Below are 13,546 nucleotides of genomic sequence, written 5' to 3'. Positions count from 1 at the left end.
AAAGAAGGCATCGGTAAAAGTGGGGGTGTCAGGAGGGAGGCAACCTGAAAAGGCATCGGTGTCGAACCGGTAGTGGGGACCTGGCTGCTTGGAGACTTGCACACCGGCACCTCTTCTAAAGAGGGGACGCACTCTTCTTGGTGCTGGCACTTCTCGGGTATCAATGATGCTGATGCTCTGGACTGATGCTTGTGATTCTTGGCCTTCCCCTGATGCTTCAGTGCTAACGAGGATGACGTTGAACCCGATGCTGACCAGTCCTGGGGCCTACTCTCAGCATCCAATGTCAAAAGAGGCGGCACCTTCTTGATGCCGGTGCACTCCCAAGCCTTAGCAACCATTGAGGCACCCAGTCTTTGAGGAGCCAAAAAATTTTCTCCTGTTGGGCCTGCTGCGCCCTCTGTGTCCTCAGTCGCATTTTCAAACAGAGAAGAAGAATTAGGTTCATGGATAGGCCTAAGACACCCGATGCCCCAATAGTATGAGTCCATTATTGAAGTCACCCGACTGCATTGCGCGCACCTTTTGAAGCCACCGTGGATTTTCTTAGACATCGAAAAAAGTTGTGGCCAAATTAAACTACTCAATTTTGAACCATAATAGGGGCACTGTCCAAACTGAGGTCGATGCTCTGGCCTAAAATGGGCCTAGGAGGTCATGAAAACAAAAGCAAATTACTAAAAATAAAAGGAAATGTAAAGAAGAGAGGAATTACTAAGAAAATACTAAAAAATATGCAGAAGGCGGCAACCTATTTCCAAAGGATTCTTTCCTTTTCAGCGATCCCTACAAACAACTCTTCAAACTCATATCAAATTTCATTTCTCAAAGTAATAAGGCAGCTGACGCTTTGGCACCTTTAACCGACTCGTTAACCCAATTTTTCACATCAAAGATAACCAATCTTTTGGCTTTTCTGCCACTGTGCACATCAATCACCCATTCTCTGAACCTGGTCTCAAGTTCTGTGCCACTGTCCTCAATCCCAGTCTCCTTCCTCTCTCTCTGCCTTTCCCTCCCCTTCACTGACTTTGTTAAAAATTCAGCTTTCTTCTATGAAATCCATCACTTCCCCTGTGGACCACTTACATCAAGCTGGTTAAAAATTCCCCATCGAGGTCTTCACTTTGCATGTACCATAGTTAATTCTGGCTCAGTTCCCACTTTTTGGAAAAGAGCCTTGGTCAGCCCGATATTAAAGAAACTCTTCTTTGACACCTGTAGTCTCACCAATTACCACCTGGTCTCTAATCTGTGTTTCTTGTCTAAACTTACTGAAATAAATTGTCTACTCATCTTCTTTCCTTTGCAAAAGATATATTGAGCTTACACTCATGCTAGGCCAGCTTCTGTCAGCACCACAACACTGAATCTATCCTTGCGACTCTGGTCAGCGATCTGCATGATACATTTGATAGAACAAAATATCTTTACTTATCTCGTTGGATTTATCACGCAGCTTTCAATTTGGTAGATCACTCTCATCTTCCTGGGCATTTAACAGATGTTGGTATTTCAGGGACTGCTCTTAGTTGGTTCTCTTCACTCTTACACCATTGCACTTTTTCAGTGCAGGCAGGTTCCACTATTTTGTCCCCCAAACCCTTTCCTATGGTGTTCCACAGGGTTCTGTTCTGTCGCCACTTCTCTACAATATCTTCTTGAGTCCACTGGCTTCTAATTCAGAATCTTAATGTCAACTTCTTTATTTATGCAGATGATATTTTTCTGGTCTTTCCTTTTCCCGTATATCAGATTGATCTTTCTCATGTATGTCACTGCCTTCACTCTATTCGAACTTGGCTCACAACTTACAGGCTTGTTCTTAAACCTGATAAGACAATTGCCTGTTGTATCTCTGGCTCTTTACTGGTACCCTCCATTCCTCTTGTTTTGTTTGAACAGCCCACTTCAACCGGTGGATTCATTTCAATATATGGGAGAAATAATCAATTCTAGACTTTCTTTTTCCCAACATATTTCCCACATTTTCAAGTAGAGAGTTGCACGGGGACAGAAATCCAACCCGTCCTCACCAGAATCTAATCCGACCCCGCCACGAGTAATCTCCTCCATCCCAGCTCCCAGCCCACCAAGCAGATCGAGGAAGGGGAAACAGAGACTCACCCTTTTTTTATCATCCCAAATCCCGATTCACCCATCCAACTTTCCTCTGACCCCGGGAAGTCTTGCAAGGCCGCCGCCGGAAGTCTCAAAAGCCATTTTAAAAGAGCAGAGAGGACAGGATCAGCGCCGTTGCAGAGGGCAGGAAAGAATGAGGATCTTTCCTGCCCCGAAGAAGTCACTAGACTACCTCAAGGTATGTGCTGGGAGGGCACCCTGCACTCAGGGGAAGGAAGGCACTTCCAAGGAGATCCCGAGGGACCTGGGTCCATCCCCACATGATTCCTGTGGACTCGGGTCCATTCCCTCAGGATCCCCGCAGACATGGAGGGGAGCCTCGCGGTACCCCATGCAGCTCTCTATTGTTAAGTTGGGTTTCTATTCACTTCGTAAACTGTGCACTATACATTCTTATTTAGATTTTGCTTCACTTCACACTTGGTTCATGCATTTATTTCCAAGATGGATTAATGTAATTCCATTTTTGCAGGCATTCCAAGGGTCCAAGTGTGGCTCATTTCCTTTGTTCTGCTAAAGGTTTTGATCATGTCACCCCTCTTTTTTTTTTTTTTTTTACATCTCCACTGGCTTCCTCTTCCCCATAGAGTTCATTTCAAAATCTTCTGGTCCACAGGGCTTACCATACTGGTTCACCCTCTTTTTTCTTACTATCCCATACACACCAGGTCACTTGATTCCTATCACCTGGTCCTACCTGCCCCCAAAGTTGGCTCACCTAAAATCTACCAGATAACCCTCATTTTATTTTCTTGGCCCAAACCTCTGGAATGACCTCTCTTCCCACATCAGGTCAGAACTGTCATTTAAGACATTTAAGACTTTCTATTTAATTAAGTTCTGGGACCCCAGCATCAGTAAGGATTGGCTTGGTTGTGTTGCCTGAGGTTTTGTCTGTTTGTATGTTTGCTCTTGTTATGACTGCAGCTTTCCTATCTTATTAAGGAGTTCTTTCCCCCACCCCCCCCCCCCCAATGTTCTTTTATGTTACCCCTCTATTTTAACTTTATTGTTTATTGCCCTGATCTGCTCATTCAGGTCAGGGCTAAAGAAACAAAAAGAGCTGCATGGGAAGGCACTGCAAAGGAAAAGGCACCGGAAAATTCTTGAACTCACTAGTCAGTGTCTGCACCAGGCTCAGTCGGATGATGTCACCCAGATGTGAGAATACAATGGCCTGCTTTTACTCGGAGAAAAACCTGTTCCACTGGGTGCCACTAGACATCCTTGGGTGATATTATTGGGCCTGTAGAAAACATCCTCTGGCCGTCAAGCCTTACCAGACTCGACCAGCTTCTCTAGGTCTTCTTTGAACAACTTCTGATCCTGGCACAGGAGCTTACTCAACATCACTTTCGACACTATATCCACAACCAACTGCATAACCACAAGGACCAACAGATTGCTATAAGAAGCACCATACCCTTTGCCAAAGCAGTAATAAGATCACACAAGGCATCTGCCAGAAAGGCTGAGCCCATCTGTATCTTGCTCACCTCCTAATTAACCCCACTGAGTGAACCTCCAAGTTTATCCAACACTTGTTCCGTCCACCAGAAGCATGCTATAGCTGCATAGTCCCCACAGACTGCAGCCTGAAGACCTAAAACAAAACACTGAAAGCCTGCTTCAGCAGCATCTCCAAGCAGCAGACCTGAGGATCCTTCAATTGTGGCTGTGAACTGCACAGGGCTCTTACAGAGTCGTTTTGAAACCAATTAGTTCTTAGTCTATATCTGCTGGTTAAGAGTGCGTAAACTCATGCGTCTGGATTGGTCTAGAGCAATGGTGCCCAAACCTGGTCCTAGAGGCACCCCAGCCAGTCAGGTTCTTAGGATATCCACCACAAATATTCATGAGAGAGATTTGCATGCAGTGGAGGCAATGCATGCAAATCTCTCTCATGAATATTAATTGTAGAGATCCCTAAAACCTGACTGGCTGGGGTGCCTCCAGGGCCAGGTTTGGGAACCACTGGTCTAGAGGGATGCTAAGGAATGGTACAATTATTACTCTGTTAATTTTTATCTTTGGCTTTACAAGCTTAGTTCTCTGGCTGAGCAGGGATGCCCTCTATGACTCATCAATAATGAGCCAGGAGCATGGAATGTAAAAGGTATATCCCATCCCCAAGTGGAGAACAGTATTGGGGGAAGTTAGCCAGAAGATGGATAGAAGAAGAAAAACTACCAAAACAAGAGAGAAAGAAGAGCTCCATACCATACAAGCAGTGCTCCAGATATCTGCAGGTGGACCATAGCTGGCACCAATCAGAACCTCAACTGCCCGATACTGTCGTGTTTGAATGTCCTCTGTGAAGTGCTTGTGCTGATACAGATATAAAAATTGGGGTGGGGGGTTACAAAAAGGAGGAAAGGAAAGAAAGTTATGGAGGATACTTTAGTGATCCTAAAGATATCATGTAAGCTCTCGTGCAAAGAATTAGAAAAATCTCTAGAACAGCAGCAGATCTGCACAATTTCAGAATTCTATTTTACATTATGTTTCAAACTTGTTCTCCCTCTACAATTCTCCACCAAACAAATATTAAGTATACCCACAATTGTCAAAAAGTTTTTAAAAAGTTATGTGCTTTAAGTTCCTGACCTCTGAGTCTTCTTCTCAATGAAAGTGACCCCCACAGATATTCTTCCAGTACACATTTATTTATTTGTTACATATGTATTCCACATTTTCCCACCTATTTGTAGGCTCAATGTGGCTTACATAGTACCGGAGAGGAAAGGAATGGAAAACAAAATAAGGATGTTATAATGCCTTTGTATCGCTCCATGGTGCAACTGCACCTCAAATATTGTGTGCAATTCTGGTCACCGCAGTTCATAAAGACATATTGGAATTAGAAAAAGTACAGAGAAGGGCGACAAAAATGATAAAGGGGGTGGGACTACTTCCCTATGAGGAAAGGCTAAAGTAGCTAGGGCAGCTTGGAGAAGAGATGGCTGAGAGGAGATATGACAGAGGTCTATAAAATAATGAGTGGAATGGAACAGATGTGAATCGCTTGTTTACTCTTTCCAAAAATACTAGGACTAGGGAGCATGCAATGAAGCTACAAAGTAGTGAATTTAAAATGAATCAGAGAAAATATTTCTTCACTCATACATGCAAAATTTATTCACTCACCACCCAACAGGCATTACCCAAGTCAGCAATCTTAACTTGGATTTTACTGGCATTCTGAGGATCTAGCGGGTTGACCAAGAAATCAGCAGCACTGATAGGTGCTATAGAAGAGAGGGACAGACATGGAAATGGAAAAGGAAGGTTGTGATTATTTCTCTGTAGCAACAAAGCTCTGCCAGAAGTCTGTTAGTATTTTTTGTTTTTATGTTACATACTGGTAGGTGAGAGAAGACCCCCTCGCTCTCGGCCACCTGTGGAGTAACCAGACAGTGCAGAGTCAGAGGTTGGAGAGAAGAAGGAACTGGAAAACCCAGAGATCTGGGAGTCACTGGGACTCAGGAAGCGCTGGAATGGACCATAGCCATTGCAGTCCTCATATGGGTTGTGGGAGCCAGGACTGGTTTGTTCATTTGGTGGCCAATGGCCATGGCCATTGCACTGGGTATTCATGCCTGGAGATCAAAAGAGAGAAACGTAATTAAATCATATACAGAAAATATAAATACGTTTATCTAAAATACTGGCTGTGTTCTTACACTCTGCTTGGCATGCCTCAGTCAAATTGTCCTTGTCCTCATGGAAGCCAATGGCTTGGACTCCTTGTACCTCCCCAGGATCCCTACTGATGCCCTCTAGTCTCTGAATGTCCCAAGCCCGCTCCTCTAGCAGCTTGCTTTGCCGCTTCAGCTTCCGCTTTAGTTTCTTCTTCTTGTTCTTGGAAATCTTACCATTCTGAGACATGAACACAGACAAGAAAAGAATCAGCAAAATTCAACATGAACCCTAAACACCATCACACATATACTAATTCACAAAACACAAGATACTCAACACTACCCATGTGTAACTTAAAAAAAAAAATCATACACACACAAGTTTCCAATGCATGCACAATGTAGGTGTAATTATGTAACAGTGTACCTATAATAATTTTAAAAATGCCTATTTTATAAAGGGTCATAGAACTAATGGGAGGGAGTGGAAAACATGAAAAAAGATCTGCAGAAGCTAGAAGAGTGGTCTAAGGTTTGGCAATTAAAATTCAATGTGAAGAAATGCAAAGTGATGCACTTAGGGAGTAGAAATCCACGGGAGACGTATGTGTTAGGCGGGGAGAGGGATCTTGGGGTGATAGTATCTGAGGCTCTGAAGGCGGCGAAACAGTGTGACAAGGTAGTGGCTGTAGTTAGAAGGTTGCTAGGCTGTATAGAGAGAGGTGTGACCAGCAGAAGAAAGGAGGTGTTGATGCCCCTGTATAAGTCGTTGGTGAGGCCCCACCTGGAGTATTGTGTTCAGTTTTGGAGGCCGTATCTTGCTAAGGATGTAAAAAGAATTGAAGCAGTGCAAAGAAAAGCTACAAAAATGGTATGGGATTTGCATTCCAAGACGTATGAGGAGAGACTTGCTGATCTGAACATGTATACCTTGGAGGAAAGGAGAAACGGGTGATATGATACAGACGTTCAAATATTTGAAAGGAATTAATCTGCAGATGAACCTTTTCCGGAGATGGGAAGGCGGTAGAACTAGAGGACATGAAATGAGATTGAAGGGGGGCAGACTCAAGAAAAATGTCAGGAAATATTTTTTCACGGAGAGAGTGGTGGATACTTGGAATGCCATCCCGCAGGAGGTGGTGGGGATGAAAACGGTAATGGAATTCAAAAATGCGTGGGATAAACATGAAGGAATCCTGTTCAGAAGGAATGGATCCTCAGAAGCTTAGCGGAGATTGGGTGGCAGAGCTGGTGGTGGGAGGCGGGGCTAGTGGTTGGGATGCAGGGCTAGTGCTGGGCAGATACTACAAATCAAGGTCAGGTATACACATAATGTAGCACATATGAGTTTATCTTGTTGGGCAGACTGGATGGACCGTACAGGTCTTTCTCTGCCGTCATCTACTATGTTACTATATGTAATAACCCGGAGTAATGAATATCCTAAGAACATGTAATAATAATTTAATAATACAGACATAATGTTGTCTAAGGTATCATTCAATAAATAGTTGTACTAAATTCATACAATATACTCAACAACTATTGCATTCATTTTTATCTTTATTACATCAATTAATCTCATAAACCTAACAATTATTGTCTAAAATCCCCATATATCTATCATTCATTCAGTCATCCATTCACTCTAATTCACATTTATAAACCTAATATCAAAATATCAAACTCTATAACAATATAACAATAGAACACCCGGAATAATAGAATCACTTATGATCTTATAACAAAAATGTTGCTTTCAATAGCAATACTGGTGTAAAACTTGTAAATTATACTGACATTCAAAAACATTTCTTCTTCATTACGATCCTCTCTTAATCTATTGGTAACCTGCTGTAAACTTTCTATTGCCCTGTGGCAATTAGTCCATTGATTAAGTCAATTGTCCATCACAGCAGGTTAAAACAAAAGATTACATTCCATCGTAACCCACAACTGATAACTCTGTGCTGTGGTATTGAATGACAGTAGTTCCATTCACCGTGACTCCATACTTCACAGGACTTTTCCTTGAATTTCAAACTGCTTCACTGCAGCAGTCCTCTCATTTGTGTGCTAAAACAGTTGTACTCAGACCCTACACGATCGTGTTTCGCAAATTTTGCGTCTTCAGGGGTCAATAATCTATATAAACAACAATAATAGCATACATTTGTATTTCACAAACAATATTACAATCCTTCTAAAAACCAATATTATAAACTCTTACCGGCTCTACAGGTGGCCAAGCATTCACAATCCTGGATGTGCTGGTGGTAACGCCTCAAAAGACGCCCACACATGCGCATACCAAGGCTTCAAGGAGACTGAGTTTAAATACCCTCTCTCCAATTTAACAATCCTGGATGTGTCAAAAACAACGCCTCAAAAGGCGCTGACACATGCGCATACCAAAGCTTCAAAGGAACTAACTTTAAATACCCTCTCACAAGTTTAACCACTCTACTTCTTTATTTAACCCATAAGGGCTTACAGTGTTCCAGAGGTAAATTAGCCTTTGTTCTTTACGCAATAGCATGCGAGGCACATTACCTCCTCTTTCAAAACTAATTTGACTCAAAACTACAAAGCGAAGATCCTGAACTTCATGTTTGACATCCACCCAATGTGAAACCAAAGGGGCTTCCATTCGTTTAGTACGGAGATTACTAAGGTGCTGTGCTATCCTAACTTTAATCTTTTTAGTAGTCAATCCAATGTACCATAGTTCACAAGGCATTTTATGCCATACACACAATTTGTAGTATTGCAGTCAGTGTGAGCCTGCAAACGATATATTTTCTCTGAATGAGGAACATTCACTTCATTAACTTGCATGGCATACCTGCAATATACACACCGATTGCAACTCCCATGGCCAAATTCCTCATGTCTTACATTACATGCAGTGTTATACCTTGCCAGTTGTTCACCTAAATTTCTACCTCGAGAGAATGCAAACCGAGGAAATTGCTGAAAAACTTTATGTATACCTAATATAGACCAATGACGTTTCATAATTTGTATAATTTGACTAGATGACTTAGTGTAAGGTAACACACAAGTCAACGGATCTTTTTTTATAGATCTATATTTCTGGTTATCATATGATGGATGCCATTCATTATGATTATTGAATGCTCTCTTAGCCGCTTTTTTTAAAATTCTATCAGGATATCCTCTATGTTGAAAACGTGAAATCATTTGAAAAGCTTGATGAGTGTATTCTTCACGAGAACTGCACAACCTACGGACTCGAAGCAGTTGACTCGATGGTATACTGTTTTTTAGCCCAGAAGGGTGATGGCTACGATAATGTAGTATTGTATTACGATCAGTTTCCTTACGGTAAATCTTAGTAATAAATCTACCGTCATACCATTGGATATTTACATCCAAAAAATTCACCTCTCGACGACCGATACAATGTACAAATTTTATATGAGGGCTCACTGTATTCAAAATTTCCAACAGTTTCAATAAATTATCTTCTGTCCCTTGCCATATTACCAAAATGTCATCTATATATCGTAGCCATTTAACAACACCCTCAAAATGTTGATTGGTATATATATACTGCTTCTCTAACTGGTCCATATACAAGCATGCAATAGTGGGAGCTACCGTGGCACCCATCGCAACTCCTTTTATTTGATGAAAAAAGTTTTCTTTAAACTTGAAAAAATTGTGATAAATGACTAACTCAGCTATATTGCCAAGTAAAGTTATTAATTGATTGGATAACTCCAAAGTTTCCAATAATCCCTTAATCATAATCACAGCTTCCCTTTGCGGGATATTTGTGTATAATGCAGTAACATCTAGTGTTACCAAACATACCTCTGCATTAGCATCAATTTTTACATCTTGCAAAATATTAAGCAGGTGATCTGAGTCTCTCACAAAAGAAGTTATGGACTTTAAACAAGGTTGCAAATGAAAATCCAAAAATTGAGAGAGCGGTTCAAACAGAGATTCACATCCAGAAACAATGGGATGGCCAGGAGGTTTTTCCAAACTCTTATGTATTTTTGGGGTGAAGTAAATTATAGGTATTTTTGGAAATTGTCTAAACAAGTAACGAAATATTTGAATAGAAATAACACCTTTTTCACAAGCTTCCTTTAACAGCTCATACACCCTCGATTGATACTGGGTGGTAGGATCTTCCTGTAGCGGGCTGTAAAATGTTAGATCATTTAACTGAGTAAATGCTTCTTGTTCATACTTCGATCTATCTTGTACCACAACTCCACCCCCTTTATCAGCCCTCAAGATTATAATATTTTCGTCCCTCTGTAATCGTCAATTGCTTGACGCTGCACAAACTGTCAGATTACCATACTGTTTCCCCAAGGTTGCTTCTAATTTCTCAAGATCATGTAATACCCATTGCTGGAAACGTAGCAATGGCTGAATCTATAGGACCATGAGGAAGCCATGTAGAGGGCAACCGGTGTGGTTTGCAAAAAGGATTTAGATTGACTAAGTGAACTATCAGATTCGATGGTATCATTCTCTCCAAAAAATAATTTCAAAACGTAGTTTTCTAAAAAACTTATGTAAATTAATGCGAATATCAAACGCATTATGAAACTGGGTAGGAACAATGTAAGCCCCAAACTTAAATTTGATATTGAATAGGGCTCAAACACTTCGATGATAGGTTAAACACTATCAATGAATCTTTCTGCCCTGTCGTTTGGGACGTACTGTGGGCTGTGTATTCATTTCTGCTGTTTGTTGTCCTGTTAAAATAGTCGTTTTAAGGATGTATCAGTGTGACTACCAAAGTTGCCCATCGTACTACTCTCATTCTGACTATGTGAAAAGGTGGAACGATATAATTTCAAGATGTTCTTTAGATTTAATGCTCATTACAATTGATAAATTAAACAAGTTAGTAGATGATAATACTTGTGAATTAAACAGTAAATTGAATGAGCTAAAGAATATGTCATCAGTAGAAAATTATGAAGTTAAATATAAGGAGCATATGCAAGTGATTGAGAAATATCGAATAGAAATTAGATCTCAAAAAATATCCAAATACAAGAGAGATGAGTTAGATTACACAAAGGGTTTCATCTATCCATGGATGAATCAAAGTAGAAAATCTAGACGAAATAAAAAAGGTAAGCGAGTCACATTTATTAATTCTTCTAGTGACTCATCAGGAGAAGAACATGGGAATGAGAGTAGTACGATGGGCAACTTTGGTAGTCACACTGATACATCTTTAAAAACGACTATTTTAACAGGACAACAAACAGCAGAAATGAATACACAGCCCACAGTACGTCCCAAACGACAGGGCAGAAAGATTCATTGATAGTGTTTAACCTATCATCGAAGTGTTTGAGCCCTATTCAATATCAAATTTTAAGTTTGGGGCTTACATTTGTTCCTACCCAGTTTCATAATGCGTTTGATATTCGCATTAATTTACATAAGTTTTTTAGAAAACTACGTTTGAAATTATTTTTTGGAGAGAATGATACCATCGAATCTGATAGTTCACTTAGTCAATCTAAATCCTTTTTGCAAACACACCGGTTGCCCTCTACATGGCTTCCTCATGGTCCTATAGATTCAGCCATTGCTACGTTTCAGCAATGGGTATTACATGATCTTGAGAAATTAGAAGCAACCTTGGGGAAACAGTATGGTAATCTGACAGTTTTGCAGCGTCAAGCAATTGAAGATTTACAGAGGGACGAAAATATTATAATCTTGAGGGCTGATAAAGGGGGTGGAGTTGTGGTACAAGATAGATCGAAGTATGAACAAGAAGCATTTACTCAGTTAAATGATCTAACATTTTACAGCCCGCTACAGGAAGATCCTACCACCCAGTATCAATCGAGGGGTGTATGAGCTGTTAAAGGAAGCTTGTGAAAAGGTGTTATTTCTATTCAAATATTCGTTACTTGTTTAGACAATTTCCAAAAATACCTATAATTTACTTCACCCCAAAAATACATAAGAGTTTGGAAAAACCTCCTGGCCGTCCCATTGTTTCTGGATGTGAATCTCTGTTTGAACCGCTCTCTCAATTTTTGGATTTTCATTTGCAACCTTGTTTAAAGTCCATAACTTCTTTTGTGAGAGACTCAGATCACCTGCTTAATATTTGCAAGATGTAAAAATTGATGCTAATGCAGAGGTATGTTTGGTAACACTAGATGTTACTGCATTATACACAAATATCCCGCAAAGGGAAGCTGTGATTATGATTAAGGGATTATTGGAAACTTTGGAGTTATCCAATCAATTAATAACTTACTTGGCAATATAGCTGAGTTAGTCATTTATCACAATTTTTCAAGTTAAAGAAAACTTTTTCATCAAATAAAAGGAGTTGCGATGGGTGCCACGGTAGCTCCCACTATTGCATGCTTGTATATGGACCAGTTAGAGAAGCAGTATATATATACCAATCAACATTTTGAGGGTGTTGTTAAATGGCTACGATATATAGATGACATTTTGGTAATATGGCAAGGGACAGAAGATAATTTATTTGAAACTGTTGGAAATTTTGAATACAGTGAGGCCCTCATATAAAATTTGTACATTGTATCGGTCGTCGAGAGGTGAATTTTTTGGATGTAAATATCCAATGGTATGACGGTAGATTTATTACTAAGATTTACCGTAAGGAACTGATCGTAATACAATACTACATTATCGTAGCCATCACCCTTCTGGGCTAAAAAACAGTATACCATCGAGTCAACTGCTTCGAGTCCGTAGGTTGTGCAGTTCTCGTGAAGATACACTCATCAAGCTTTTCAAATGATTTCACGTTTTCAACATAGAGGATATCCTGATAGAATTTTAAAAAAAGCGGCTAAGAGAGCATTCAATAATCATAATGAATGGCATCCATCATATGATAACCAGAAATATAGATCTATAAAAAAAGATCCGTTGACTTGTGTGTTACCTTACACTAAGTCATCTAGTCAAATTATACAAATTATGAAACGTCATTGGTCTATATTAGGTATACATAAAGTTTTTCAGCAATTTCCTCGGTTGCATTCTCTCGAGGTAGAAATTTAGGGTGAAGCAACTGGCAAGGTATAACACTGCATGTAATGTAAGACATGAGGAATTTGGCCATGGGAGTTGCAATCGGTGTGTATATTGCAGGTATGCCATGCAAGTTAATGAAGTGAATGTTCCTCATTCAGAGAAAATATATCGTTTGCAGGCTCACACTGACTGCAATACTACAAATTGTGTGTATGGCATAAAATGTCCTTGTGAACTATGGTACATTGGATTGACTACTAAAAAGATTAAAGTTAGGATAGCACAGCACCTTAGTAATCTCCGTACTAAACGAATGGAAGCCCCTTTGGTTTCACATTGGGTGGATGTCAAACATGAAGTTCAGGATCTTCGCTTTGTAGTTTTGAGTCAAATTAGTTTTGAAAGAGGAGGTAATGTGCCTCGCATGCTATTGCGTAAAGAACAAAGGCTAATTTACCTCTGGAACACTGTAAGCCCTTATGGGTTAAATAAAGAAGTAGAGTGGTTAAACTTGTGAGAGGGTATTTAAAGTTAGTTCCTTTGAAGCTTTGGTATGCGCATGTGTCAGCGCCTTTTGAGGCGTTGTTTTTTGACACATCCAGGATTCTTAAATTGGAGAGAGGGTATTTAAACTCAGTCTCCTTGAAGCCTGGTATGCGCATGTGTGGGCGTCTTTTGAGGCGTTACCACCAGCACATCCAGGATTGTGAATGCTTGGC

General features: G+C 40.3%; 1 protein-coding gene across 1 annotated transcript in view; it reads right to left on the bottom strand.

Annotated features, from left to right (window-relative positions):
* SRPK3 (SRSF protein kinase 3) overlaps window positions 1–13,546 on the bottom strand; it is a 158,686-nt gene that overhangs the window by 35,300 nt on the left and 109,840 nt on the right. The window contains 4 exon segments of the mRNA XM_030194081.1: window positions 4,363–4,470; window positions 5,290–5,390; window positions 5,505–5,741; window positions 5,826–6,021. Of these exon segments, the coding sequence (XP_030049941.1) occupies window positions 4,363–4,470; window positions 5,290–5,390; window positions 5,505–5,741; window positions 5,826–6,021 (642 nt within the window).

Source organism: Microcaecilia unicolor, chromosome 2, assembly GCF_901765095.1.
Source record: "Microcaecilia unicolor chromosome 2, aMicUni1.1, whole genome shotgun sequence".
Classification (NCBI taxonomy): domain Eukaryota; kingdom Metazoa; phylum Chordata; class Amphibia; order Gymnophiona; family Siphonopidae; genus Microcaecilia; species Microcaecilia unicolor.
This window is presented reverse-complemented; position numbering and strand designations above follow the sequence as displayed.